The 27,877-nt window shown below is 41.9% G+C and overlaps 2 protein-coding genes across 2 annotated transcripts; one reads left to right on the top strand and one right to left on the bottom strand.

Moving 5' to 3' along the window:
• Positions 1 to 409: 409 nt before the first annotated feature.
• On the bottom strand, positions 410 to 12,509 carry LOC145394721 (exosome complex exonuclease RRP42-like). The gene is made up of 6 exons (XM_080268502.1): positions 12,376 to 12,509; positions 10,866 to 11,062; positions 10,282 to 10,447; positions 9,979 to 10,173; positions 5,374 to 5,532; positions 410 to 652 (listed from the first exon to the last, which is right to left on the bottom strand). The coding sequence occupies exons 1-6, from the start codon at positions 12,430 to 12,432 to the stop codon at positions 554 to 556; spliced, it is 873 nt and encodes a 290-aa protein (XP_080124628.1). The 5' UTR covers positions 12,433 to 12,509; the 3' UTR covers positions 410 to 553.
• A 566-nt stretch (positions 12,510 to 13,075) lies between these two features.
• LOC145394720 (uncharacterized) lies at positions 13,076 to 27,508 on the top strand. The gene is made up of 13 exons (XM_080268501.1): positions 13,076 to 13,117; positions 14,695 to 14,857; positions 16,640 to 17,007; positions 18,439 to 18,682; positions 19,583 to 19,828; positions 20,255 to 20,464; positions 20,900 to 21,030; positions 22,951 to 23,146; positions 23,964 to 24,094; positions 24,848 to 24,971; positions 25,616 to 25,841; positions 26,204 to 26,383; positions 26,953 to 27,508. The coding sequence occupies exons 2-13, from the start codon at positions 14,770 to 14,772 to the stop codon at positions 27,101 to 27,103; spliced, it is 2,295 nt and encodes a 764-aa protein (XP_080124627.1). The 5' UTR covers positions 13,076 to 13,117; positions 14,695 to 14,769; the 3' UTR covers positions 27,104 to 27,508.
• The last annotated feature ends 369 nt before the right edge of the window (positions 27,509 to 27,877 follow it).

Below are 27,877 nucleotides of genomic sequence, written 5' to 3'. Positions count from 1 at the left end.
TGGAGATTTCTGCTCACTTCTTTTCTTTTCTTTCCTGAAATCAGAAAAATTGCTCACAGTAGTTTTCCTCACATATCTAAACTTTGCTTTGTCATTTAAAACAGTAAGGGAAGACTAAAAATTTCCTTATCTTCCCTGCAAAAACAAACTGCAGTTAGGACAAGAAGTTGATCATAACGCTGTTTGTATATCTCAACCTCGGCTGACATCTCCACCTATTTATGAGGGCCTTAACTTAACTTCTGTCATCGCTGATCTGTTTCCCAAGTGAGATCAAGGAACCATGCTTACAGTTCTCTTATCCTCTAGTAATTTGGAGCAACTGGGTAATGATGTTGAATAATGTATAAATTGTTTAAAGCATAATCAAACATAAGGGCAAGAACTATTAATATATATTGTAGCACAGGTAAAAAGTTACAACATTAAAAAGACAGTACAACATGGCAGGTACTCCAAACAGCACTATAGTACAAACTGAAGAAATAACTACCTAAACAAGTGTCACAACCGATGCTGTAAGGTAAGACTTGAGAGAGAAGGAGGCTAGAGCCTAGAGGAACCCCCTTATCTCCCTGTTGAGTATCCTCTCCTCCTGCATCAGCTTGGACATCAGACGTGTGTGTATTGTCATCCCCAGCTCTCTCGATAACTGTTAAATTTGCAGTAGATTAATACTACAGTTAAGAAATAGATACCTGTCATCTCCATCATCATCATGACCTTTTTTCTCATTTAGGGAATAGGTGAAGTGTGGTCAAGAAAGTTGTGAAAGCAATGGGAGAACTACCAAGATATACAGGTATTCCCCAGTTTAACGACGCAACTGGTTGGGTAATAACCCATCATTAGGCGGGGTATCATACATCAGGGTAGTTTCAACATTTAAAGTACTGTAATGGGATGCATTTTTCAGCCTTGGGTGAAGACTAAAAATTTCCTTATCTTCCCTGCAAAAACAAACTGCAGTTGGACAAGAAGTTGATCATAACGCTGTTTGTGTATCTCAACCTCGGCTGACATCTCCACCTATTTATGAGGGCACTAACTACTGTGAGCAATTTTTCTGATTGCAGGAAAGAAAAGAAAAGAAGTGAGCAGAAATCTCCATTGCTCTTGTTCTTCCTGCAAAAATAGACCCCTGGTAGTATGTGCCAACGCAAGATCGTGCTAGCAGAGTGAGAGAAGAGTTCTGGACAAATGTGGAAGTGTGCATGGAAAAGTTTGGAAGGAATGAGAGAGTGTTTCTGATCGGTGATATGAATGGTAAAGTAGGGAATGTGAAGGTGAAGGTGGAGGGAATAGTTAGTGAGTGGGGTGTGCCTGCTGCGATAGATGAGAATGGCAGTGCGTTAGTGGACATTTGTGCTAGGAGAGGGTTGGTGATAGCCAATACCCTCTTCAGGCATATAATGATCCACAGGTATACATGGCGAGTGATGAGAAGGGTGGGTGGTGAACTGAATGAAAGGAAGGCAATGATTGATTATGTGTGTGTGGATGAAAGGATGCGAAGATGTGTATGGATGCAAGAGCTTATAGAGGTTGGGGGAGTGGACTTTCTGACCACTACTTGGTGGTGGCCAGAATTAGGATACAAGTAAGATGGAGGAATAGAAGGGAAAGACGAGAGGAAGGAGTAGTTGCAAGGAGAGTGGAAAGGTTACAAGAGGATGAGAAAAAGGCAGAGTATAAGAGAGAAGTGGAGGAACGATTGGGCAAATATGAATTGGAGCAGATGGGGGACGTGGAAGGTGTGTGCAGGATATTTACAGAAGAAATATGTGCAGCATGTGATGTGGTGTGTGGGAGGAAGAAAAGACGGAGGGGGGTGCAAGAAACAGCGTGGTGGACTGAAGAGGTGAGACAGGCTGTGGCACAAAAGAAGAAAGCATACAATGAATGGATGAGAAATAGGGGCGTGGAAGAAGTTGAGAGGCGGAAGAGAGAGTTATATGTAGAAAGAAAGAGAGAGGTGAAAAGATTATTAAGAGAGTAAGAAGAGAGTGGATGAGGAATTTGGAAGGAATTTGAGTGTAAAGTGGAGGGACTGTAAGAAGATGTTCTGGAAAGAGGTGAAAAGAGTAAGACAGGGTGGAAGTGAGGTTAGCAGGGGAGTGAAAGATAAAAATGGTAGATTACTAGTGGAGAAGGGAGAAAAAGTGAGCAGATGGAGAGAACACTTTAAGGAATCGTTGAACATACAGGATGGAAGTAATGCGAGTATAAGTGGCTGGGGAATGGCTGGGAGAAGGAGGGAGGTGAGAAGACAGGAAGAAATCAGTAGGAAAGAAGTTGTGGAAGCAATGAAGAAAGTTAATTTAGGGAAAGCCCCAGGAATTGATGGAGTGTATGGTGAAATGTTGAAGCATGAGGGAGAGATAGTAGTAGAATGGATGTGGAAGATGTGCAGATTGGCCTGGGAGGAAGGTAGAGTCCCGGAGGATTGGAAGGCTGGTATAATTATTCCCTTGTACAAAGGAAAAGGGGAAAAAGAAGTGTGTGGTAATCATAGGGGCATTTGTCTTCTTAGTATAATAGGAAATGTGTATGGTAGGATACTTACTGACAGAGTTAGAGAAAGAACAGAGGAATTAGTTGGAGAAGAACAGGGAGGCTTTAGGAAGGGAAGAGGTTGTGTAGATCAGATATTCATTCTTGGATCTTTAGTGGAAAAGTTTCTAGGGAAGGGAAAGAAGTTGTATGTGGCTTTCATGGATTTGGAGAAAGCATATGACAGGGTGGATAGACAAGGATTGTGGAAAGTATTAAGAATATATGGAGTAGATGGAAAGTTGTTGAATGCTGTGAGGAGTATGTATGATGGTGCTAAGGCTGCAGTGCGTGTGGATGGTGAACTAAGTGAATTTTTCTCTTTGGAGGTTGGGTTGAAACAGGGATGTGTCAGGTCTCCATGGTTGTTCAATCTGTTCATGGATGGGGTAATAAAAGAGATACAAGGTAGGGTAGTGGATGTTGAAGTGGCCCTGGTGAGAGAGGATAGTGTTTGGAAACTCCCTGTACTGTTGTTTGCAGATGATACTGTGTTGTTGCGTGAAGACGAAGGGGAGCTGCAAGGCTTGGTGGATGAGTTTGGGAGAGTGTGCAAGAAACAGAATCTAAAGGTGAATGTAGGGAAGAGTAAAGTGATGGTCTTTGAGAGGGGTGAAGTCAGTGAATGTACAGCGAGATTGGATGGTGAGGAATTGGAAAATGTGAGTACGTTTAAGTACTTGGGTAGTGTGATGAGTAAGGATGGAGATTTGGAGGGTGAAGTGCTTGACAGGGTACAGCAGGGAAGAAGGGTTGCTGGTTCTTTGAAAGCAGTGATAAGAAACAGGGAAGTGAGCATGGAAGTGAAAAAGTTACTACATGACAGTACTGTATTGTGATACCAACTCTAACGTACGGAAGTGAAGCATGGACGTTGTTGGAAGGACACAAGTCAAGAGTGAGAGCAGTGGAAATGAGTTATTTAAGAGGAGCCTGTGGAGTCACATGGAGAGACAGGCTGACGAATGAGGATATAAAGGAGCGTTGAGGTGTTGATGTGGATGTGATAGGAAGCGTTATGAGGAACACACTGAGGTGGTTTGGCCATGTGGAGAGGATGGAGGGTGAAAGACTGACGAAGAGAGTGTATGTGAGTGAGGTGGAGGGGGGAAGAGGGAGGGGGAGGCCGAGGATGAGATGGAGGGATCGGGTGGAGAGGTATATGAGAGAGGGGGGTGCTAGTTGGGAGCAGGGCAGTGAAATGGCGGGGGACAGGACGACGTGGAGGCGATTTGTTTGTGGCCACCCCAAACGGGATTGAGGCGTCTGGCAATAGATAGATAGATAGATAGGGTTCCCCCCCCAACCATGTCCAAAACCCACCCAAATGAGCCTAATAACAAGTTTAAAGCCAATCGAAATGGCCTAACAGCTGTAAAAGAAGCTAACCAAAGCCTAACACCTGTAAATAACTCACTAAAACCATCAAATAAAATCTGAAACTAGTCAAATATAAGTCTGGGAAAAATCAAACTTAATAAACTGTACCCCAAAATGACAATGTTCACTCCACCCATGACTAAAACACATCAAAGTCTAAAAACTGTTTATACATCAACCTAAACACACAATTTAAGTCTAAAATATCATCAAAATTGATTTAAAAAATCAAAACCCATCGTTAAACTGGGTATGGTGGTATTTCTACCCCCATCATTAAGCCGGGGTATCGTATATCGGGGTATTACCAGACACATCCCTTAACTATTCTAAACACATTCTTTTCTACTACCCCTAGACCCATTCTCTTCACCCTAATCATCAACAGATCTCCTTACTCCACATCATCATCATCATTATTATCATCCCCTAGAGATGGTGTGTGGTTATCATCATCATCATCATCGTCATCTAATCGTGTGTTGCCCCATGAGCAGCGTAGGAGCCCGGGGCTAGGCAGGTTGGTCCTGACATTAAGATGAGAGTGACCAACTTCACTCATCCCTGAGTGGCATTACATGAGCAATAAATCCCAAAAAAACCCTTGGATAGAAACCTGCACAGGCTCAATCCAATTGGAGCGCCTTAATTACCCACTAAACCACCAGGTGCCATAATTTGGTTATGTGGTTGCCACCTAGCATAGTAAATGGCTTCCTGGTGTACAGGAAACCATTTAGCTTGTCACTCAGTGTCGAGTCACCCATAGGCATAAGAAGAGGAAAGAAAGACAGAAGAGAGAGTATAAAGTCTCCCGCAGGCAGAAGGAAAAGGAAAGAATGAAGAAAGGAAAGGTAGAAGAAGGAAGGACAGAAGAGTGTGGCAACCTTCTTGAAATCCTTTGGCATCCTCTACACTCAGACATCTGCTGTAATATTAAGGCCAGCTTCTGTTTAAGTATCAAGCTCTTCAAAGCACCAGCCACCTTCTTTCTCTGTGCCACTCTGCTTCCTACTTGCTTTATACACTTACCTCGCTTTTCTATTACTGCACTGAGCTATGTAAGTTTTTATTACTCCATCTCTGTTCATTCACTGACACACAACACTGAGAGTTATCCACTCTTACAACCTTATCTAAATTTGCTTTCAAAACACAATGTTCACAGATATCCCCTATATTCTGCACCAATCTCAAAACTACTTCTCATTATTAGCATGCAATATGGCATAATCTGCATACAACACAAGTAAGATACTTCATTCATCACCATTCTCATCTTTTCACATACACAGCAAAACAGTTCTGGATATCTGAAACATGATAAAGAACTAAAGTGTTTCACTATAAATGAGTAAAATAGTAATGATAGTTGCAATCTCATTCACTCTTGGTTGTTTTCCCCTTCTGACTCTTTGGGCCACAACTCCCATGACTGACCTTGATGGCATCAGAAAGCGTGGGTGGCGTGAAGGTGCCATTACCAAATTGCTGCAATGCCGTGATGAGCCCCCGTGGTGTCACCCCGACCACTACCTGCACTGGCCCACAACATTCCTCCTCGGGTGTAGGGTCTACCACTGTCAAGTTGTCTGTTATCTGGGATGCAGGATATCCAAAAAGCATAGTACAGGGCTGGGCCTTACAAAACAAACTTACAATCAAGTCTCGCTCATCACCATCATCATCCAGACTTCCTTTCCCACCTTACACTGTGGTGAGGTAGACTCCAGAGCCAGAAAAAAAAAAAAAAAAAAAAAAAAAAACATACTGTAGGATGAGATACTGACCAAAGTTTGCCCACCTGAATGGGCCACACTCCCATTGCATTCAAGCCCCTGGAATCCTGGTTCCTGATAGTTTCAAAAATATTCCACACACAGCTTCATACTCAAACTATCTGACAGAGTCAATCCAATGACTGTCAAGTTAAAATGGAGAGCCAAACCCTAGACATACACTTCTCTCCCATCATTCAAATTTTTATTTGCAAGAACATGAAAAACTGAAGGTATCTGCACCCTCCCTTCCTCATCTTTTGTGCAAAAATAGAAGACAGCTCCTAAAAATTTCCCATACATGACTATAATTAGTCAACGCAAAACAAAAAGGATATGGAAATTCTATACAATATACATGACCTTCCAATAAATCAAAATCTGAGTTATGACCCACAACTGACTGATAGTTTGTTAGAGAATCCAGTACTAAGTAAGTTCTATGTTATCTGGGAGGCAGGACATTCATAAAGGACAGTATAAACAGTTTTCATTATAATTCAGGGATATGTTATAAAATATCACAACTTTTTCCTTACCTCTGTACTGTAAAGTGGGAGAAATAGTAAATTTATACACAGCACTGGATAATTAAAGGAAATTTTCCTTATTTTTACTGACAATGTACTAGCAAAAATTTTGTTAAAAATACCATAAAGTGAGTCGTCATCATCATCATCATCCGGACCTCCTTTCCCACCCAAGGGCATGGTGAGGAGTAGCAATGTCTAGACAGCACAAACTTGCCCAATCCAAATAGGCCACACTTCCATTCACTCATCATTCAAGCCCCCGGAATCCTGGCTCTACCGGATACGCCTAAAACATTCACCACATTCTGCAGCTTCACACAAACGTATCCGATTGAGTCAATCCAGACGCTGCCATGGTCACGAGGGGTGCCAAAATCCCTGATCATGCACTTCTCCTCACAACATTCATCCAGCCAGCTCGATCTCTTATCAGTTCCTTAGCCTCGCCGACTTCCAAACCTCTCTTCCCCAAACACTCATCCACCGTATCTCTCCACCTTCTCTTTGGCCTACCTCGCCTCCTACTTCCTTCAAATTCGCTCATGTATACCTTTTTCACCACTCTATTGTTATCCATTCTTTCCACATGACCATACCATCTCAGGACACTCTCTTTGCTTCTGGTGGTGTCCACCGACTTCCTCACTCCACACCTTTCATGAATCACATTATTTCATATCTTATCCACCCTCTGTACTCTACATACATTCCTCAGCAGTCCCATCTTCACTGCTCTTACTCTTGACTTTTCATTTTCATGCCACACCATAGTCTCACACCCATATGTTAGAGTTGGCACTAACACTCCCTCATGTAAGCCTCATGCAGTTGCAACACTCAAGCCTCTGTTTCTTATCAAGGCCTTCATTGCACCAGCTACTTTTCTTCCTTGTGTCACTCTATTTTCAACTTCTTTTGCACATTTTCCTCTCTTTTTCTATCACTGTACCCAAGTATTTGAATTCTCTCACCAATTCCAGTCTCTCTCCATTCACTGCGACATCACACTGGGAGTCACCTTCTCTCTCAATAACCATCACTTTACTCTTCTCTACATTTACTCTCAAGGCAAGATGCTCACAGACATCAGCAAAACTCTGCACTAGCCTACCAAGTTCTTGTCCGGTACTTGCAAGCAGTACTGCATCATCAGCATACAACAAATTTGAGATAATCCATCAATCACCATTCATTACCAATGCCATCCCTCTCTCCATTACTCATGGTTTTACTTCTCTCATCACCCCACCCATATATATATTGAACAGCCATGGGGACATCACACAACCTTGTCGCACGTCCACACCGATCGTGAACCATTCACTTAGATGCCCATTAGCCTTTACACATACTTCGCTACCATCATAAAAACTCTTGACAGCACTTACCATCTACACCATACATGAGCAAAACTTTCCACAATCCCTCTCTGTCTACTTTGTCGTATGCTTTTTCCAGATCCATTAATGCCATAAACACCTTATGGTCCTTCTCACAAGCCTTCTCTGCTATCTGTCTCACTGCAAATACTTGATGCACACATCCTCTGCCACTCCTAAAGCCACCCTGTTCATCACTCACTAGGACTTCTGATATCTCTCTTACTTTCTCTATAATAATTCTTCCATATACCTTCCCTACCACACTCAATAAACTTATGCCACGATAATTCTTGTACTCACTTTGCTCACCGTTATTTTTGTACAGGAGTACAATCACAGCCTTTTTCCACTCTGCAGGCACAGTTTCACTCATCCATGCCTTCTTACATATCTCCAACAAGCACTTCATTCCACTCTCTCCACTACACTTAAGCATCTCTGCATACACCTCATCAACCCCAGCTGCTTTCCCATTTTGCAGCCGTTTCACACCGCTCTTCACCTGTGCGACTGTCGCGTCTCCTGGCACTGCATTCCTTCTCTGCACACCCTCAAAACCAATCATTTTTACAGCTGCTCTGCTCTCTCTATTCCCATTCATCAGGCTTTCAAAATATTCTTTCCATCTGGTCCTTACTTCATCTCCATGGGTTAGTAACCTATCACCTGCAGCCTTCACACTATCACATTTCTTTCCGCTTTCACTTCTACATTTCTGCACTTCTTTCCAGAATAACTTCCTATTTTCAGAGTAGTTTGCATTCATTTTTCTTCCAAGATCATCATTTACCTCCTTCTTCTTCCTCTTCACTAGTCTCTTTACGTGCTTCTTGCTCTCGATAGACTCAGTTCTTATTTCAACTGAACCCCTATCCTGTAACCACTTTAGCCACTTCTTCCTCTTTTCCTCCACCACTCTCTTAACTTCCTTATCCCACCATGCCGTACCCTTCTTTTTTGTTGATACTCTTGCCACACCACACACCTCTTTAGCATTCCTAACTAAGCAATCTCTATATGCATTCCACAGGCTGTCCAGATCCCATTCATTCCAGTTCACTGCTTCTAACTTGGTCCTGTACTCATCTGCCACTTCTTTGATCCTCAGCTTCTCAACTTTCAATCTTTCACCCTGACCGCTCCTCTCTCTCTTGATCCACCTCACTCCTCTCAGCTTGATCTTGCATACCACAATCATATGATCTGACAGACTTCCACATCATCCTCTCACAGCCCTCGTATCAGCAACCATTCCCATCATCGTCCTCTCTACAAGCAAGTAATCAATCAGGCTTCTTTCAACACGGTCCCTGTTTCCTCTATACCATATTTATGTGCATCTTTGTGTTCCAAATACAAATTACAAATGCACACCTCTCACATTCCACATGGCCACACAAGTCTGCCCATTTGGTTGGGGCCCTGGGCAGGTATTGGGCCCTCCGAGGCTCTCCGAAACGACTGCCATGATTAAGTGATTTTGGATAGGGGAATCTGGGGGGCACTTAACCCTGCCAGAAACCCCGGTTATATGGTTACCACCCAGCGTAGTAAATGGTTTCCTGGGTACAGGAAACCATTTGGCTTGTCACTCAGTGTAGAGCTCATATGGCATCACTCTACATTGAGTGAGTGGATGATGGGCGTCCCCACCTACCACAACCATAAAGTGAGAATAACAAAATTATCATGAAATCACACTATAAAAGGTTTGAAAAATGTAAGACACATTGATGTACTTGTAAACATGGTAATTAAAAAAAGGTAGAACAATCTTTAAAAAAAAAAAAAAAAAAAAAAAAAAAAAAAAAGCACACCACATTATCTGTCTCATGTGACACTGCTAATTTTGTTTCCAGAAAAAGTGACTGGAGTGATGTTACTATAAACTTCATGCTTGAGTGCAGACAAGAAGCTGAAGAATAAATTACAATGCTGTTGCAACCTGGAATAAATTAAAGAAACATCAAGTGGTACAAGAAAGTATAGGAGGCAATTCACTTTATGATGAGATAGCTTTTATGACAACTATGAATCATGAAAAGTATCATCCCAACCCCATGTCCCATGTACAAACTGAAGCAACAGGATGGGAATGAATGAAGGTAGAAGGACCCAAGTAGCTATACAATTACCAAGGAGGTACAATATGTGTGTAACATCAATAACTGGTGTTAGATTCCAAGATGTGGAATGAAAATGGGAGCACAAGACAACATTTATTCTCTAATATCTTGTGGACTGTCAGTTACATGAATTAAAGAAGGAACGAAGACCCAAGTATATTGAGTAGGTATATTATTAAGTTTTAGCATAAAATGATAACGCATAAAGAAGTAGTATTAAACTTACTCTGAGATGTGTGATGAGAATGGGAGCATTGGACACATTTATTCTCTCAATGTCCTGTGGATTCTCAGACACACTAAACTCCAGCTCGCCCCCATCTTCCCCCATCACATATATCTGTGGCATATGTGTGGCCCACAGCGCTGCCTTCACACCAATGCTCACTGCATCAAACAGGTTCCCCGCACAGTCCAGGATCTACATATGAAAACACATTAGTCCCAGGATATAACTTTTCATAATAAAAAAAAAAAAGATTCATTCCATTCTTAAGTGATGCCTGTGTGAGTCAGCACATTAGCTCACCTCAATATCAACGTAGAGGACTCGAACATGTTTGCCAGGTACAACGCAGAGGCGGGAGCGGTCAAGGGTGAGTGGGGAAGAGTACAGACGGTCCAACATAGCACTCAGACTGGTGGCCAAGTGCTCACCACCACGACCCTCAAACTCCGGTGCTGCGTTAGCTGAACTGCACAAGGACACAACTTCATTCAGTTTTCCCATCTGGGCAAAGTTAAGTTCTGTGCAGTTAGGGACAAAAGTTTGCATACCATTTCATCACTTACTTTACACTTTGGGCATGTTTGTCAATTTCCTCCCTGATGCAACAATTCAGTAAAAGAGGTAAAGTATTCAAACTTTTGTACCTGACCATACACATCCAAAAATACTTGCAAACACTTCACCAGCTTAACAATGCTATCGCCATGTCATATCCCGAATTATAAAATGCAGTGCAGAGTAACATCTAAAGAATGTAAACAGAAATATGGCATTGTACATACAGTGTATTTACAGTTAATTGTAGGTTTACCATTATGGTGACAAATTCTGTGAAGACATGTGTTCACAATACAGTATATACATTACTTAAAGAATTTCCTTACCAGTTTACAAAGAAATGCAACTGTCCATGATTAGGCTGGTCAAGGGGTGGTCTTTCCATCTCCATCTTGACTGTGATGAGGACATCAGTGCGATCAAGACGAACACGAGCAGATCCATTAGCTGTTGATACCAAGCCAGTTTCTATTTCAAGATGGCGGTAGTCAAGCCGACTTCGTCCATCCACCCTCATACCCAGCTGAGTGGAATAAAAAATCAGGAAATGTAAACAGGCAACAGGAATACAAAAATATGGGAAGCTGGAGACAGTAAAATTAGCCTCTTCCATAACATCATCTGTGAGTACAAGCTTTGATGCCACACTGTGAAATTAAATGAAGAATTACATAAAAAAAAAAAAAGTCACTAACAAACACCATCATATGATCACAAGGGGGGTAAAGCAACATTATATCATTACATTTACTATACTGGATTTCAAAGCCATGCGAGCTGTTGTTGTTGTTTCTGCTCTATCCCAATCTGTCTGGCTGAGCATACACATCAACCAAAGGTAAGCAGCTGCCTTCATGTCACCTTGTGGCAGACAGCCCTTCACCAGGGTTGGAACAGGGTCCTTCCACATGGCAAGGTGCAGGAAAAAAGGGGCATAGCTCTCAAGATGATGAGCCGTGTACAGGAGATATGGATGAGTGGGAATCTCAGCCTGGACAATGGCTACTTGGTATAACTGATTGAGTTCCCTGCATGGGTGTGCTGCACAAATCCAGCTACCAGGCTTACTATCTTTTTGATGAGCTAACAGGTGCTACACCTAGCCCAAGGGTGACCCGAGACTATGCATGGCAGGGACGTCCATCTTCCCTGGGCCAGATGCAAGCTCCAGCTGCATACCCAAAATGCAAATTGTTTTTAATGATAAGCAGTAACCATGATAACCCAGTTACTCCATGCTCTTTCACATTCTATAAAGAAGAGAGGTGAATAAAAACCATGTCCTTCTGAAATTCCCGATTGGACATGTAATTTTCTAAAGCACAGAAAACCTTGATAAACTATGATAGCTTTGGTCATATTTTTGCAGTTTCACACAGTCACATCTCTTGGTTATGTTAGTTAGGTTATACTAGATTAGGTTACATTAAGTTTAGTTAGGGTATACGAGGTTAGCTTTCTCACAATACTTTAGACAGACTAGGTTAGTTGGAAAAAATCAGAACATGCAAATTGACCATTCTATGGTAGAATTTGTCCTGAATTCTTTTCTAACTTCGTCAGACAACGATGTCATATTTATTTTTCCTTTCAAACCTTCCATTTTATATTGGAAGCATGAGGAACAAACTATCAACCTCCTATTCTGTTAAGGGTTTCCCAAAAGTTAAATAAAGATCGTCGTGGCAGTACAAGAAAATTACGTCCTCGGGCTGAAATATTTAAATGCCCGAGCACGCGGTCTGAGCTAATGGAGAACTTTCAACCGAGATATTCCTTAACCTAAATCACATAGACTACAAAATATGAGTTGAGTATATTAATGTGTATACGCACCTTTACCCCATCTATAATATATCGTTTTTCTGCGTCACTGAGACTTATATCGGCCATTTTTACTGTCTTGAGTCCTCCAACGCTGCTCTCACCAAAACACCTTGCCTAGTCCAAAGCTGAAATCTAAGCTTACGGGCTTTCCGAAAACCCGTTTTTAGTTAGACACCCTATGATAAACTCAAGGGCCTCTACTTATTGACTTTCTGTTTACTGACAATTTGGTTGTGGAGTTGATTAAAAGGAATTCGTCGCACTTTGACTAGATTCTGTTTATTGTTTGGCGCTGGTTCTGGCTGATCTTCAACTCAGTGTTATCCCAGCATCTTCACATCATTCAACAATCCACAGCAAACATTAGCCGTGTTTTCGTGCGGGCAATTTGCTTGGTCTTTGAAGATGTTTTTCCACAATCACGTCCCAAAAGGTTGCAAATGGTTTTGACCACTCAAATTCGACGCGAATTTTACGAAAACCTTTTGACAGACGGCGATTGTGACGTCACATTTTCGTCCTTCGGCGACTCATTTTTATAACGTACAACTGATTTTCTGCTTATAAACATCAACTAGATCCTATAAGGTCACTATCATACAGTGGGAGAATATGGAATATGCTTGTAAGTGAAGCCGAATTAGGCGCTATTCCGAAAACATAATGCATACTTCATCAAATAACAGCTGATCGATGCAAGCAGAAGCGTTGACAATATACCTCGTAGCAGGCCCTAGACATGACAGGCAGAGTAAGTTAGTTTCCCAGTATTCCCTTTATATTCTTCCTAACACGGGCAACATCCCTGCTAAAGACATCAGGGTCAGATTGTTGTAGGGGGGCGGTTACCATTAATATGCAGGGAGTCGCAGGTGGCCAAGATCATGCAATGGTAAGTCTCATTAGTTTAGGCTGTCCATGTTAGGTTGCAGTGTCAGATTACCGCAATTCAGAGCCTTCTCTTTGCTAACGCTGTCTTAGTCTAGTAATTCAGTCACACTGTTACCGTACATGAGCTGCATAGCATCCAACCTACTGCAGTCCTATTATGTTCTTAATGATTAACTGTACTTGTAAGTTAATATGTTTATGAATGTACGGTACAGTATATATGTGCATGCTACAGATAATTTCAGGTATCCACTCACTTGATGTAGTGCTGCCTATTTCTTCCTTAGCCTTTATCATTCTTTTTCTGTGCTTGCCCTCCTCTCTTCCTATTTCTCCCATCTTTCCTGTCACTACTTAATGCTTTTCTTTCCGTTACAGGTGGCTTTACATTGAGTGACAAGCCAAATGGTTTCCTGTAAGTCAAGAAACCATTTACAACGCTGGGTGGTAACCATATAACCAAACCATACGTGCTCCCTACGTGTCAAGTGGGTTGGTGGAGGGTTAGTGCCCCTCCTTGTAAAACAAATAACTCAGAGTCAAATGGCCACCCCGTACGGGATTATGGCATCTGGCAATAGATAGATAGATAGATAGATGTCATAAAATTATAAACTCTTTATGAATGCAGTATGACTTCAAATTTAGGCAGTCTTCATTACATAACAAGGATCATATCATTTTTAAAGGCCCTAACATGCATGCATGCATCAGCCTTGGTCACCATATGGCAGCTGTCCATGCTGCTTGATCTCTGGGAGCCTCCCTGTTCAATCCCTTAACCTTAAAGTTGCACTCAATGACCTGATTCCAGGTCTTTCAGTCTGCCTCCTGCAACACTTCCTCCGACATCCACACTTCTCACCTCCTGCACCCAGTTGTCATTCTCCGTCTTCACAGGCCCAGACTATCCCAGTCTGCCTTTTCTAATCACAGCATCAATACACTTCGGTTCCATCCTTCCACTGAACTCTCCAGTCGTAATCCTAGCCACCCCCCCAAGGCCTTGCATTCAAAGACTGATTTACACATACATTGGTACTGTTAGTTGTGGGAAGCAAACTGATTAGCGTTACAGTATAAGTATTAATGGAACTGTGACAGACAGCTTCCTTTTTTACATTATACTGTGGACTTGCTGGTAAATAAAAAAATAAAAAAAAAAGTATGTCTCCATGTGTGTATGCACACGTGGTGGTGGGTTATTAGTGTGTGTCTGGTCAAAATACCTGGTAGTGTAAATAAGACTAACTTCTAATGAGGATTTACGGTAACTATCATCATCATCATCCAGACCTCTTTTTCCCACCTTGAGATGTGGTGAGATAGGGTTCAGAGAGCAAGGAAAAATAGAAATAAAAAAAAGATGCAAGAGGTTGCTGTTCTTACCTCAAAATGGTTACCTGTTGCTGATGTCTTTACTGTTGGTGCCTCCAGGGTAATGCTGCATTGGGGTAGCAGTGTGTATCAGATGGTGTCAGGAGTGTGTCAGGTGGAATCAGCACAGCAACCATGGGCACGCTGGCAGCCATGGCTGACCTGCTGTATGAGGCAGTTAACAACGGTGATGTGGATGCCGTCATGGACCTTCTCAAAAAAGGTATGATTTTGGCTGCACTATCTGTGTAACTAAATTCTTGGAAGTCAATGTTTGGAATTGTTCCATAGTAATTTGGTGATGCTTGAACACCTTTTTCATACAGAGAACTAAAGTTGCTTGTGATTCATCGTAAAGTTGCTATGAAGAATGAAGTTTGTGCTTTTCATCTTACAAAATTCTGGACTGAGGCTGTAGATTCCAAGAAGGCTGTGGACTTGGTATATTGCGATTTTATAAAAGCCTTAGATCGAGTACCTCATAGGAGACTTCTTGAAAAGGTGGCAAGCTATAGGATTGAAGGTAATATCTTAGATGGATTAAAAGCTTTTTGTCAGGCAGAAGACAAAGTTATTGTGAATGGTATCTCATCAGGCTGGAAAAATGTCACCAGTGGGGTACCGCAAGGATCGGTGCTCAGGCCTCTAGTGTTTGTCCTATTTGTAAATGACCTCCCAGAAATTGTGAAAAACAATAGCAAAATCTACCTGTACGCCGATGATACAAAAATTTTCAGGGAAATAGAGAATGAGGAGGACAGGCAAAAGCTGTAAGAAGACCTGTAGGAACTGCAAAAGTGGACTGAAAAATGGAGGCTGCATTATCATCCTGAGAAGACCAAGTACATGAGGATAGGAAGAACTGGAGTGGAAGATAAAGGATACCACTTGCAAACAAAAATAAGCAGGACCAAAGTAGAAAAAGATATAGGGGTGTTGGTAGATGACAGACTGAAGTTTTCCGATCACTTAGATGAAAAAATTAACAAGGCAAACAGGATTGTGGGGATCATTTGAAGGACCTTTTTCCATTTGGACCAAACAACCTTTAAAGGTCTCTACACTGCCCTAGTGTGGCCACATTTAGATTATGCTAACCAAATATGGAGTCCTTAGCTAGTGAAGGACATTGAAGCACTGGAAGGTGTTCAAAGAAGGGCGACCAAGATGGTACCAGGATTAAAGGATCTATCCTATGAGGAACGCTTGAAAAAGCTAGACCTGCCATCATTACCATTCCAGAGATCCCGTGGAGATATGATTGAGACCTTCAAGATCATCAGCGGCATATATGATAAGGACTGCACTTGTGGGATATTTCAGTTGAGGGAGGAAGGCAGTACAAGAGGCAACAGTAAGAGGATATACAAGAACAGAGCAAACCTGGACCTGAGGAGATATTCATTCCCACACCGGGTGGTAAATAATTGGAATGAATTACCAGAATGGGTGTTAGGGGCAGGCAGCGTGGAGAGGTTAGAAGCATGTCTGGATAAATTTTGGAAATATCAGAGACAGAAATTTAGTTACAGTATAAGGAAAAGATTCCACCACACGTGACCACCATCTGGGTTATAACAATAGTGAGGAATTGAGAAGCCCAGAGACACAGGCTTTGGAAAGAGCCTCTTCCGATACAACATGTACGGTAATCTACGGTAATTTACGGTAAAATTCCTTGAACAAGACGTCATGGAAGTTTAGAACAGTTAGAAATATAGCATAGAGCTAAATTACTGGTAGCTACTCCATTTACACTTTTCTTTTTCTTTTTTTTTTTTTTTCTTAACCCTCTAGCCCTGAATATGGCAGGCAGCTTCAGCCACTGCACAGTCTTGTTCGGTTAGCATAAGGCACCAGTCTATCACAGACCTGGGGTTTTTACTGCTACGATATTGGTACTACCACTACTATAATTATTGTTATCAATGCTGCTACTACTGTACTATATTTGACTTTTTACCAGGTACCTGTACTATATATTGCATTTAATGTTGTACTGCAGGAGCCAACGTGAATGTGGTGCCATCGTGTGGGAGGACAGCGCTGGGCAGAGCAGCTCAGCTTGGTCACTTGGCCATTGTGTGTCTCCTGTTGGATGCTGAGAAGTTCTACACCACCCCAGAGGAAGAGGACGTCCACCCAGAGACCCTCTTCTCCTGCACCTCCCCTGGGTCTGGGGTGGCTCATGGGTCAGGTCCTGGCCCTTTCTCCTCCTCCAGGCCTCAGGACCCAGCCACCCCCACCCCAACATCTCCTCCAGCAGTATCTCCCTCTGGCCTGCACCCTGCTATAGGCCCTACCCTCCGGCCGCAGCCACACAAGTGCTGCTCTCCAAGTGTGGACTCAGAGACCTGCACATGTAGTGACGAGGTGATCACCAGTTTTGTAATTAAATACTAAATATTTTGTTTCCCCACCTTTACATTGTGTGAGTCTTTTGAGCATCTGGTTCTGTCTTATACTCCCCTCCCCTTAGATTATTTCATCACTTGGTAGCATGTTAAAAATAAGTCATCATCATCATCATCCAGACCTCCTTTACCACACAAGGACAGGGTGAGGAGTAGCAGCATCCAGACAGCCAAAGTTTGCCGAATTCATTGGGCCAGTGCCTTTTCTAGCCTTTTGGAGGCCCTATGCGAAATGTTGTTTGGGGGCCCCTATTTTGTGAAACTATGGTGGGGGGATTACAATCCCTCTAAGGTGGTCCGGGGGCGCGCCTTTAACTTTTCAATGCATCAGTCTGGTGCTCTTTAAGAGGAAAAGAGTGACTCAACACATTTTAATTTCTATTTAAAAAAAAAAAAAAAAGCCGATAATGGCAGCTCGGGGGCCCTATGCAGCCATGTAATTGGTATATACTAGTAAGAAACGGCACTGCATTGGGCCACACTTCCATTCACACATCATTCAAGCCCATGGAAAAGAACACATAATAACATAGTCATTGTTTCTTGCCATGAATTCATAATGGATATATATGTATATATTTAAATATGGAAATTGGTGTTCTGATGGAAGTTGGGACTGTATTCCTTTTTCCCGATTGGCACTGTTGTTTGTGTAATGTAAAAATTTCCATACTACAACACCTAATGATGACCAGAATTCTGCATTATAGTGAATACTTTGTGTATGGATGAGTGTTACAAGTTGGAGAGAGGGCACCCTGATGGTGGAGGATAAAGTGACAGAGAGGTAGTTTGTCTCTGGCCACCTCCTCTGAGATAAAAGCATTTGGCTGTTGATAAAGGTAGACAGAGATACAGTTTGATATTTTAAAGGAGCTGAAAAAAAAATAAATAGATTTAGCTCTAAAAGAAGAAGCAGACTGTAATTGCAGCTGATCTTTAAACTCTAGGCTGTTGCGACCCTAAACATTTCCAATATCCGTGGTGCAGGAAAATCGGTTTAAAAAATTGTGTTTTCATCATGTGTTTTGACCCGCTTATACCTAACCAAACATGATAACATTTTAGGTAGACAAAGTTTACTCCACACTGACAATTTACAACCCACACACCAACCATAAGCATGCAGTAGGCACGAAAAATGACCAAAAAGTTCACGATATTTCACACAGCTCTTCCGAAATATATGATGCACTATATGCAGCCAAGGGGTTAAGTTTGTGTTTGTTATGATGATGATGATAGTAACAGTGATGATGATAATGATAATGACAATGATGATTATGGTAACAGCGATGATGGTGCTTGAGGTGGTGGTAATGGTGATGCTGGTGGTGGTGATGATGATGATGATGATGATGATGATAATGATGATGATGATGTCCCTTAGCTGTGGGGTCTGGACCTAAGTGACAGCAACCAGCACAGTGACTGGGAAGTGGGTCGTTGTGGTGGTCAGGACCCCCCCAGCGGCAGTGGTAAGGAGGACAACAGTGAGCGTGACCTGGATGACCCGTGCCTGCTCCCCGCCTGCACCCGAACCTCCCCACACACTGCACCACCACCGCCCCAGTTCCCACCCAACAACATTGGATACTATGTCTTCAAGTACAGGGAGGAGGAGGAGGACACAGGTTGGCATGCTCGTATCATAAGGTCAGGAACAAAGGTTCATTTTTTATTTCACCTGTCCTTCTCACATTCCCCTGCTGGCCAATATTTCTAAGCTGAGGCTTGATTCGTTTATGTGCGCATAAATGATTCTCTTAGACATGATACATCTGGGAGAAAATTGATAAACATGTGGAGCAGTTGCAGTGGAATGTAAGCCAACTCTTTTCCCTGGCTGTACAATTAATCTTGATTTATACTGTAGGTGTTTTTTCAGTTTGCTAATAAATTAACCTAATTTTTCATCGAAAGTTGCTTGGGATTCATAATCATGTTTTCAGTTCATGATGTAGAAGTATGTTTTTTTTTTTTTTTAATAAATAAAGTAGCATTATGCTGACACACATGTGTGACTTTATGTAAGAACTGATTTTATTTAAGTGAATAATGACCTGTTTACTATCATAAGTCTTCCCTTGGCTGATTAAAATTATCTGGCAGTAGCAAGAATAGACATCATGGTACTGGAGTGCCTTGTGGAGACCATTTCTGACACTTTCAGTAATATATGAGGAGTCTCTTCGAAGTTGGAGTAAAGTCATTGTGCTGTAGTAAGACTCAGACTGTGTGGGGATGATTCCAGTGCATCCATTGATCTTAACAAAATCCTTCATAACTCCCAAGCACAGAGATTTTAAATCTATATAGGCATCTGGCATTGATCCTTGAGCTTTTCTGTACCTAAAACAATCCCCAATGCAGCAATAACTCAACTGGCATAAACCCTAATTTCTCCATAATAGCTAAGCTGTAAATGGCAAAACCAATCTCCATGTTTTTTCACAGACGGGTTTCATCTTCAGTTAGGCATGTTACATGATGGATATTGGCCAAAAAAGGTCATAGGTGTTGTGTGTGTGCAGGTGACTCTTCTGGGCCAATAGTGTCATCAACGGAGGACTCAGACTCAGCAGTGCTGGGAGGAGAGCGTCCTCGCCACCACCTGCACCACCCTCACCGCCACTCCTCCTCCGTCCTGCTGCACCGCACGCTGGGTCGTGGCCGTGCCAACATTGTTTCTTCGGACTCTGAGTTTGAGACTGAGAACCGGCGACGCAGACGGCATGCACGACACAACCACAGACCCCACCGCCATGACAGAGACAATGGTAATATAGCATAGCAGTACTGTATTCATGTCTTGCTGTGTACAGATTTTTTCAGTTTATGTTCATTTTATATTGATGTTTTCATTTTATATTTGGTGCTGGAGAAGGACACTTGGTGGCACTGATATAACCAGGTGGCTTCATGCATACTGGTAGTCAAACAAATATCCCCCAACTACTTCCCAGTTTCCCAAAGAAGGATGGTGGACTGTAGGAGGAGGGCAAGGTACAACGAAAATAAAACTTGTTTAATATCAGTCTTCTGTATCTTATACTGTGCAAGGATGGTTGCATTAAGTTCTGCTGTTTTTTTTTCCAAGCTGTAAGTTAAATTACATATGGTAGGCTTCATGTTTCCCAGGTGCATTAATATCTGTTGTTTTCTTCTAGCTGTAAGTTAAATATTTATGGTATTTGTTTCCCCAGGCCGACACAAATTACCTGAGAGCAGTGGCCACCGATCCAGCCCATGGTTGGCTCAGCTGCACTCAGAGTATTTGTCCCTGGGTCTGTCATCACCATGGTCATTGAGCCGCAGCTGCGACATCAATCAGCAGGATGCATATGGCCGCTCAGCACTCCACTATGCCACGGAGCAAGGACACACATATATTGTTCACATGCTCATCAAGTCAGGTTAGGCTCAGTGGCTATGTAAGCTTCATCATCATCATCATTATCATCGTCATTGTCATTATCATCATCATCATCATCATAGTCATCATCATTGTACTCCCCCTCTTTTACCTGCATTGGGAAGATTCAGGGAGGCATAACAGACTCAGCAGGGATATGAGTCACAGGAGGAAGTGATTTGAAGGGTTGGAATTAAGTAGGGACAGCGAAGAAGCTGAAAGAATAAAAAAGGGAGACTTAGTGGCCGGGCTTGGAACCAACAGTACCATTTAGAAATAGTAATATATGCTGAGTGTTTTGATTTGCTAGTTTTATGAATGTTTCTTGAAACCATACCTCCTTGAAACTTTGTAAACCACTGTATATGTACAATGAAGTGTGTTTATTGTACCCTAGTATTAATTTATTCCATTTAATTTTGTCTTGTGGCCAAAGGTGTGAGTGTAGACACCCCTGATGCAGAGCACATGACAGCGCTGCACCTGGCTGTGCAGCGCGGGCTGGCTGAGGTGATCACGTTACTGTTGGAGGCAGGTGCTAGAGTCAACAATAAGATGAATGACAAGGTAAGGCACAGAATTCAGCACAAGGTGGCAGTAATACTGTAATGGGTTTATAACATAGCTGACATGTTTGCTTGAGGCAGTTAGTTGAGCCTAATAAAGAGATAAATTGTACTGTAGGAACTTAAATAAGAAATTGAAAACATTTTATTGTGTTAGTCAACATGACTACGTAGTTTTGGAAGACATATAAATTGTGTTCTTACAAAGTGGTGACATGTAGAGGTGTCTGATTTGTAGGAGAACTACTGGGCCTTGATAACAGGCTGTGAAGCCTATGCCCAGAGTTGGACTCATTACAAAAAAAAAAAATGGTACCGTGAACCGGGGTGAATTCGGACACGGGGTGGTTTCGGACGAAATTTGCATAAAAAGATTAAATGCTACGCAGCTGCTAAACGAAGAAAGATATCGTATATATTGAAACGGGATAATGTTGCATAGGTTTTGTAAAATGTTATGTATAATTATCTTTTTAAAATATTATGTTCCACTGGTGAATATATTGTAATAAAGACAATGCTATTTTTTGGTGAAAAAATGAATACGGGAAAACTTGGTCTGGTGTGAACGAATCATAACAAACCGCACGCTTATACACATTTAGAGGTTTACTTTAACGTCTAACTTGAAGATTGGAACAGAGAAAGGGTTAAAATCTGCATTTTAAATGTATGTAAACATGACATGAGTGAATGTGTACGCATTTTTGGGATTTAAAGGGGTAACTTCGGACAATGGATATTTAAAGGGTTGAGGTCAGACAGCATATCTAATTTGCTTTTTTTATATGTAATAAAACATATTTTGTACGATGTACACAGTCTGCATGCTTATCTTTGTTTTTGCTGCTAAGAAATTTGATGTGAGAACACATATTATTTAAGTTACCATATGGTACGGTACCGGTATGATATCCTTATAGTTCGTCTCCACTCCCTCCTCTTGTTCCTCATCTACTCACCCCTTCCATTCCTAACTCCTGTTTCTCCTTCCCAAGCTCCTTCACTCTTTAGCTCTTTCCTTCCCTATCTTCTGTTCCTCCATTCCAAGTTCCCTTTAATTAGGCATTTAAATAGCCGGCACGCTTTAAACCGTCCGGTCAGTCAGTCACAATCGTGCCTTTAACCTGCGCATAGTGTGAGAATGTACTCCCTATAATGTATATGTATAATCAACTAAACTGGGGTTGTAAGTCAATGGAAAATTTATTTTTTCATCTATTTTTGCTATATATCACTACTATTTACTTGTAATTTTTCTGTATTTTTTTGTATTTTTTTCAGCAATTTTTTTAAAAGTCGCACAGTGTCCGAAGACCCCCCAGAACTGTCCAAACATTCAGCTGAGCTACTAGGGGCCCATTTCAGTGCATTTCTAATGAGTGTCCGGGGTCACCCCAAGGCAGTCCGAAGTCTCCCCAGTCCGGGGTGACCTCGGACACCTATAAAATATTTTACTACGTCTAGATGGAGATACTGAGATTATCTGGCTGTTAGATACTTACAGGTTATTGGCTCACGTACGTATGTAATACTTAACATCAGTATTTTGGCCAAAATAAATTGTGTCAGGATGAAATAACCTTCAAAATCGTACGAAGTCACCCCGGTTCACGGTATTGTTTCCAAAATCCCTTATGGTGCAACAAAGAAGTGTAACATATTTAACAAGATCATGCATTAAATTACCCCTTCAAATGTTAGTGAGAGACCGTGGCAAATGGGAGTTGGGACAACTAAAAGAGAGCCTCGGGTTTTATGTGCCCAGACTCATCAAACTGGTTTTAATTTTTGGTGCCAAACCTGCCAACATACATATGCAACACTCAAAGCTGTTAGGATGTAATGTGGAAAATGAATCACTTAACAAGAGATGTTACAAAGCATCCAGGGCCATGTAGATTATATACCCATTCTTCAGAGTTCGCCACTACACATTGCTGCATCACGAGGGTATGCTGAGATTGTGCGAGTGCTGCTGGAGCGTGGGGCCAAGGTGGACTCCCTGGATGGGTCGGACCGCACTGCCCTCATCCTTGCCGTGTCCCGTGCTAACTACAAGGTGGTCCAGCTCCTCCTACAGCACGGGGCAAAGGTCAACATAGAGGAGATACATGGTTTGTACATTATGAATTGTAGGCATATTCTCTTTACCTAAGGAAGCTTTCTGACTATTCTGTAGCGATACATTTAGTCTGTATTACCTTCGTGTTTTTTTATGGGTGTGTTATTAAGACTTTTTGTCAGGGTAGGCATGCCCTTTTCCTTGGCAAACACTTCAATATTTCATAGCAAATTTGATTACAGTAATAATGTAATTTTGAAACTGCAGTCATTTGCTTTTTGTGGGAGTTCCCAGAAGATAGATAACAGACAGGCAGATTGCATAAGTTCCCAGAAACAAGGCAACAAGCAAGATAGATAGATAGATAGAAAGATACATAAGTTCATAGAAGAAGGCAAGGGATCAGCAGGACAGATAGATAGATGACAGGGTTGTGGAGTCGGTGATAATATTTCCCGACTCTGACTCCGACTCCAACTCCAGAAATTTTATGACTCCAACTCTGACTTAAGTATATACTGTACTAATACAATGGCACATGGATATGATGCAGGTAAATGAATAATATGCATGAATTTTGATAGGTGCAGTTCTTAAATCTTTATTTTAAATTCCCTACTTATAGTGCTTGCATAATAACTAATAAACCGTTATAAATGGTTGTAAAATAAACTGAATAAAGTACAGCATTGAAAGAAGATGACTGATACCATTTCAGAACCAAAAAGCTTGGGGTTGGAGTCATGGGCAATTTTACCGACTTCAGCCAAAAAATAGACGATTGTGACTCCACAACACTGATAGATACATAGATAGCATAACGTCTGCAACAAAATTTGTATCTAATACTGATTGATGTGATGGACCAGGGTATACACCACTATGTGAGGCAGTGTGGCGGAAGGACACAAGACTAGTGCAGATGTTGCTGGGGGCTGGAGCCAAGGTTACACAGAGCCATTACCTCCTGCACTACGCCGTCCTTCATCGACACTATCAGGTACCTCACACACCTCACACACCCCACTGCCTAACTCACTCACACATACATTCAGCACTGCCACACTCATGCACCTATAGACTCCACTGCCTCACTGACTCACTCATACATACACCACTGCTGCACTCATACACTTAAACACACAGTTGCCTCACACACACAGACATACACACATTCATACCACAGACTCACCCATACACACACACTGTCTGTCTGTCTATTGCCAGATGCCATAATCCCATAAGGGGTGGCCATTGGACTTTGAGTTAGTTGTTTTACGGGGAGGGCCACTAACCCTCCACCAACCCACTTGTTGACATGTAGGGAGCACTTATGGTTTAGTTACATGATTACCACCCAGTGTTGTAAATGGTTTCCTGGCATACAGGAAACCATTTGGCTTGTCTTTCATTGTAAAACCACCTGGAAAGGAAAGAAAAGCAATAAGAAGTGACAGGAAAGATGGGATAAATAGGAAGAGAGGAGGGCAGGCACAGAAAAAGAATGATAAAGGCTAAGGAAGGAGTAGGCAGCACTACATCAAGTGGGTGGATGATGGTTGCTACCACCTACCACAAACACACACACATGATTAAATTAAAAAATACTTCGTGGTAGATGTTCAGTACCTTTAAAAAACATATACAGCATACTGTTTATGTATACAGTATATGTGTATGTGTGTGTACTTGGTATGGTATCAAGTGGACTGATGTGGTACCTCTGATTGTCCCCTGATGTTGCTGGTGTCAGCTGGCAGAGTTGCTGGTGGGGGCGCGTTGCATGGTTAACCTCAGGGATGACAACGGTGACACTCCCCTCATCCTGGCTGCACGCACCTGCCAGCCACCCGTCATCAGGCTCCTCCTTAACAATGGTATACTGGACCATTTGACCTATTTTTGTTGTACCTCTCCATGAAGTGAATTGAACTTTCTACTTGAGTGCACAACTGGCTTTTCAAATCAGCTTGTGTGTGTAGAAGTATCATCCTCATCTGACAACTTTCTCCAGAGCCCTGTATTTGTTTACTAATTTGGTCTGCAATCAGCTTTATTTTTTTTATTTTTTTAAGTAAAAATTATGATTGCAATCAATTTTTATAATGAAATAGGAAGATATTAAGAATGAAATAAAAATTGTCTCTGGCCTGAAGAAGTTAGGATTAAAATACTGTCCATCATCATCTAATCCTGCGTTGCCCTATGAGGAGTGTAGGAGCAACATGGGATTAGATGGTGATGATGATGATGATGATGATGAACAGTATTTTAATCATAACTGCTTCAGGCCAGAGACATTATTTTTATTTTATTCTTAATATCTTCTTATGACTGTATCCATCTTAGAATAAATGTCCAGATTAGAAAGAATAAATATAGCCTTTGTTACCTCTATACTTCTTCAGGATTCTTGTAGTATAAATAAAATCAACTGGTGTTAACAAAAATAAAATATAAAAAGACATCATTAAAGTGAAAGGTCCAGCCATAAGTTCATTTTTACGTACATTTGTGTTAGGAGCCAACACCAACTACCCCAATGGGCTGACTGGGACGACACCATTGCACGAGGCAGTGGAAGGCACACGTGATGCACAGTTTGCTGACTTTGGTATTGTATTTGGTTTGCTGAGAAGCCAGGGCGCACGGCTAGATGTCGAGACGCTCACTCCAGGCGACACACCACTCTATCGCGCCCTTCTGTTGGAGAAAAACAAGGCTGCTGCTCTGCTGATCAGGCAGGGGTGAGAGCCAACTTGCATCATATTATCTGCTATGGAATACCAGTTGTACAGAGCAAGTTGTGATACATTGGAACACACAACTGACATACAGTACTGTATAGGGATTATAAAATTCTCAGTGCAATTGGGTGACAACCTAATGAATTCATATGAATTAGGAGTCCTCTAGAAGTTAAGGGAATACTATATTGATAGTTATATTTGGCCCTTCCATTTATGCAAGTCTCTACAAAGCTGAATGGAATCATAATTCAGGTAACAGGAATAAAATATTAAAAACATCACCATGTAGAATGGGTTTGAATAAAAAATTACAGCATTATAATACTGAAGGGGTTAATATACTGGTGGTCCTCCTGTAGATGCAATGTGAACCAGCAGACACCAGCGGGCACCCCTGACTACCTGCATATGATTGCCCTGCGTGGAAACACCCCACTGGCCACGCTGCTGGTCCTGGCCGGGTTCAGGCTGTGGAGGGCAAACTGGCTCAGCACACCCGCAACACCTGGCACACTCATGGCACGACTAGCTAGGCTCAGGTACAAGTACACTGGCTTCAGTTGAAGTCTAGGATGTGTATAGAGTTGCCATTAGGTGACAAAGGCCAACATGTGCAAGCATATTGGAGCCTTGATAAACAAAATGAAACCATGTGTGTTTGTGAAATGCTCCTCTAAGTTAAACAGCTGTGAGAGAGACATGCTTTTGGTTCGTGAATGAAGGTTCGGGAGCACTAAAAAACTCACTCACTTATGACTTCAAAACTGCATTGTACAGTATTGATGCATGGGTAGTGATAAATAATAAGTGTAATTCATTTACAACTTTACAATGGAACGGCTTTAAATTATAATAACTTTAAATAAAGATTTACTGTACCTGCTGTGTCAGAACAAAGTTACAGTAGAGGCTTAAAAAAAAAAAAAAGAGAGAGAGAGACAAAATGAAACTTATGATATTGTTCACCTGCTTATTCATTCTCTTTTCTTGTTTTAAGTCATACCTCGCCCCATTTGTAATTGAGAAAAAATTCATGGTGATGGCCGTGATGATGGTGGTGGTGGTGGAGGTGGTTATGATGGCGTGTAACTTAACTTTTACCCACCAGATGCCAGCCGCTGAGGTTGGGTGAGCTGTGCCGGGTGAGGGTCCGAGGGTGGCTGGGTGAACGTGTGGAGGCCAGACTGGAGACCTCTTCATTGCCACCCCGCGTGGTTCGCTTCCTGATGTTGGATGATGTGCCCGATGTTGACCTTTGATATACAGTGAGGTCATAGCATCTGCCAGGCCTGAAGTGTGGCATGTGGTTGTAAGTGGAGGTGAGAAGCGATGTAGGCTGCAGTTTTATGTTAGATTCATGGCAGGTGAGAAGATGTAAGTTAGACAAATGTTAGATGAGAAGGGGATGTAAGTCAGACAAATGTTAGATGAGAAGGAGGTGAAGGCTGCAGGTGTAAGTTAGAGAAGAGGTTAGAAGAGGATGTAAGGGGAATTCTAAATTAAAGGAATGTTAGAAGAGATGAGACGAGGATGTGAGTTACCGTACAGTTCTAAGCTACAGGTAAGTTAGATAAAAGATGCGACTGTGAGCTGTGAAGTTACAGGATTATTGGAAGAGATAAGGAGGGTTGTGAGCTGCAGTTCTAAGTCAGAGGTCAGTTAGAAGAGATAAGAAGGGGATGTGAGCTTTGAAGTTAGAGGAATGTTAAAACAGATAGAAGGGGTGTGGACTACAATTAGAAATGAGAAGGGATGTGTGCTGCAGTTTGAAGCTTGAGAAAAGTTAGAAGAAATAAGAAGGGAATATGGGCTCAGAAGGTAGAGGAATGTTAAGAGAGCTATAAGGGGGAGTGGGCTACATTTAGAGATGAGAAGGGATGTGGACTGCATTTGTAAACTATAGAGATGTTATGCCCTCAGGTGTGTGGTGCATAGTAGGTGTAAGCTACAGATCAAGGCTATGAGGCCACTCTAGGTCTGTCTTGGCTTGAGTTAGGTAATCGCCACCAGTCCAAAGTGTGGACATTAGTTTG

Source organism: Coenobita brevimanus, chromosome 28, assembly GCF_032717465.1.
Source record: "Coenobita brevimanus isolate Jiangsu-jjx chromosome 28, ASM3271746v2, whole genome shotgun sequence".
NCBI lineage: Eukaryota > Metazoa > Arthropoda > Malacostraca > Decapoda > Coenobitidae > Coenobita > Coenobita brevimanus.
Note: the sequence above shows the minus strand (reverse complement) of the source record. Positions and strands in the feature narration are given on the sequence as shown.

Coding starts and splice junctions, on each gene's coding strand:
- LOC145394721 (XM_080268502.1), bottom strand. CDS start 12,432: ATGGCCGATATAAGTCTCAGTGACGCAGAAAAACGATATATTATAGAT. Junction 11,063..12,375: donor ATATTATAGATGGGGTAAAG/GTGCGTATACAC, acceptor TATTCCACTCAG/CTGGGTATGAGGGTGGATGG. Junction 653..5,373: donor CGCTTTCTGATGCCATCAAG/GTCAGTCATGGG, acceptor CAAATTTAACAG/TTATCGAGAGAGCTGGGGAT.
- LOC145394720 (XM_080268501.1), top strand. CDS start 14,770: ATGGGCACGCTGGCAGCCATGGCTGACCTGCTGTATGAGGCAGTTAAC. Junction 14,858..16,639: donor CATGGACCTTCTCAAAAAAG/GTATGATTTTGG, acceptor GTTGTACTGCAG/GAGCCAACGTGAATGTGGTG. Junction 24,972..25,615: donor CAGGCTCCTCCTTAACAATG/GTATACTGGACC, acceptor CATTTGTGTTAG/GAGCCAACACCAACTACCCC.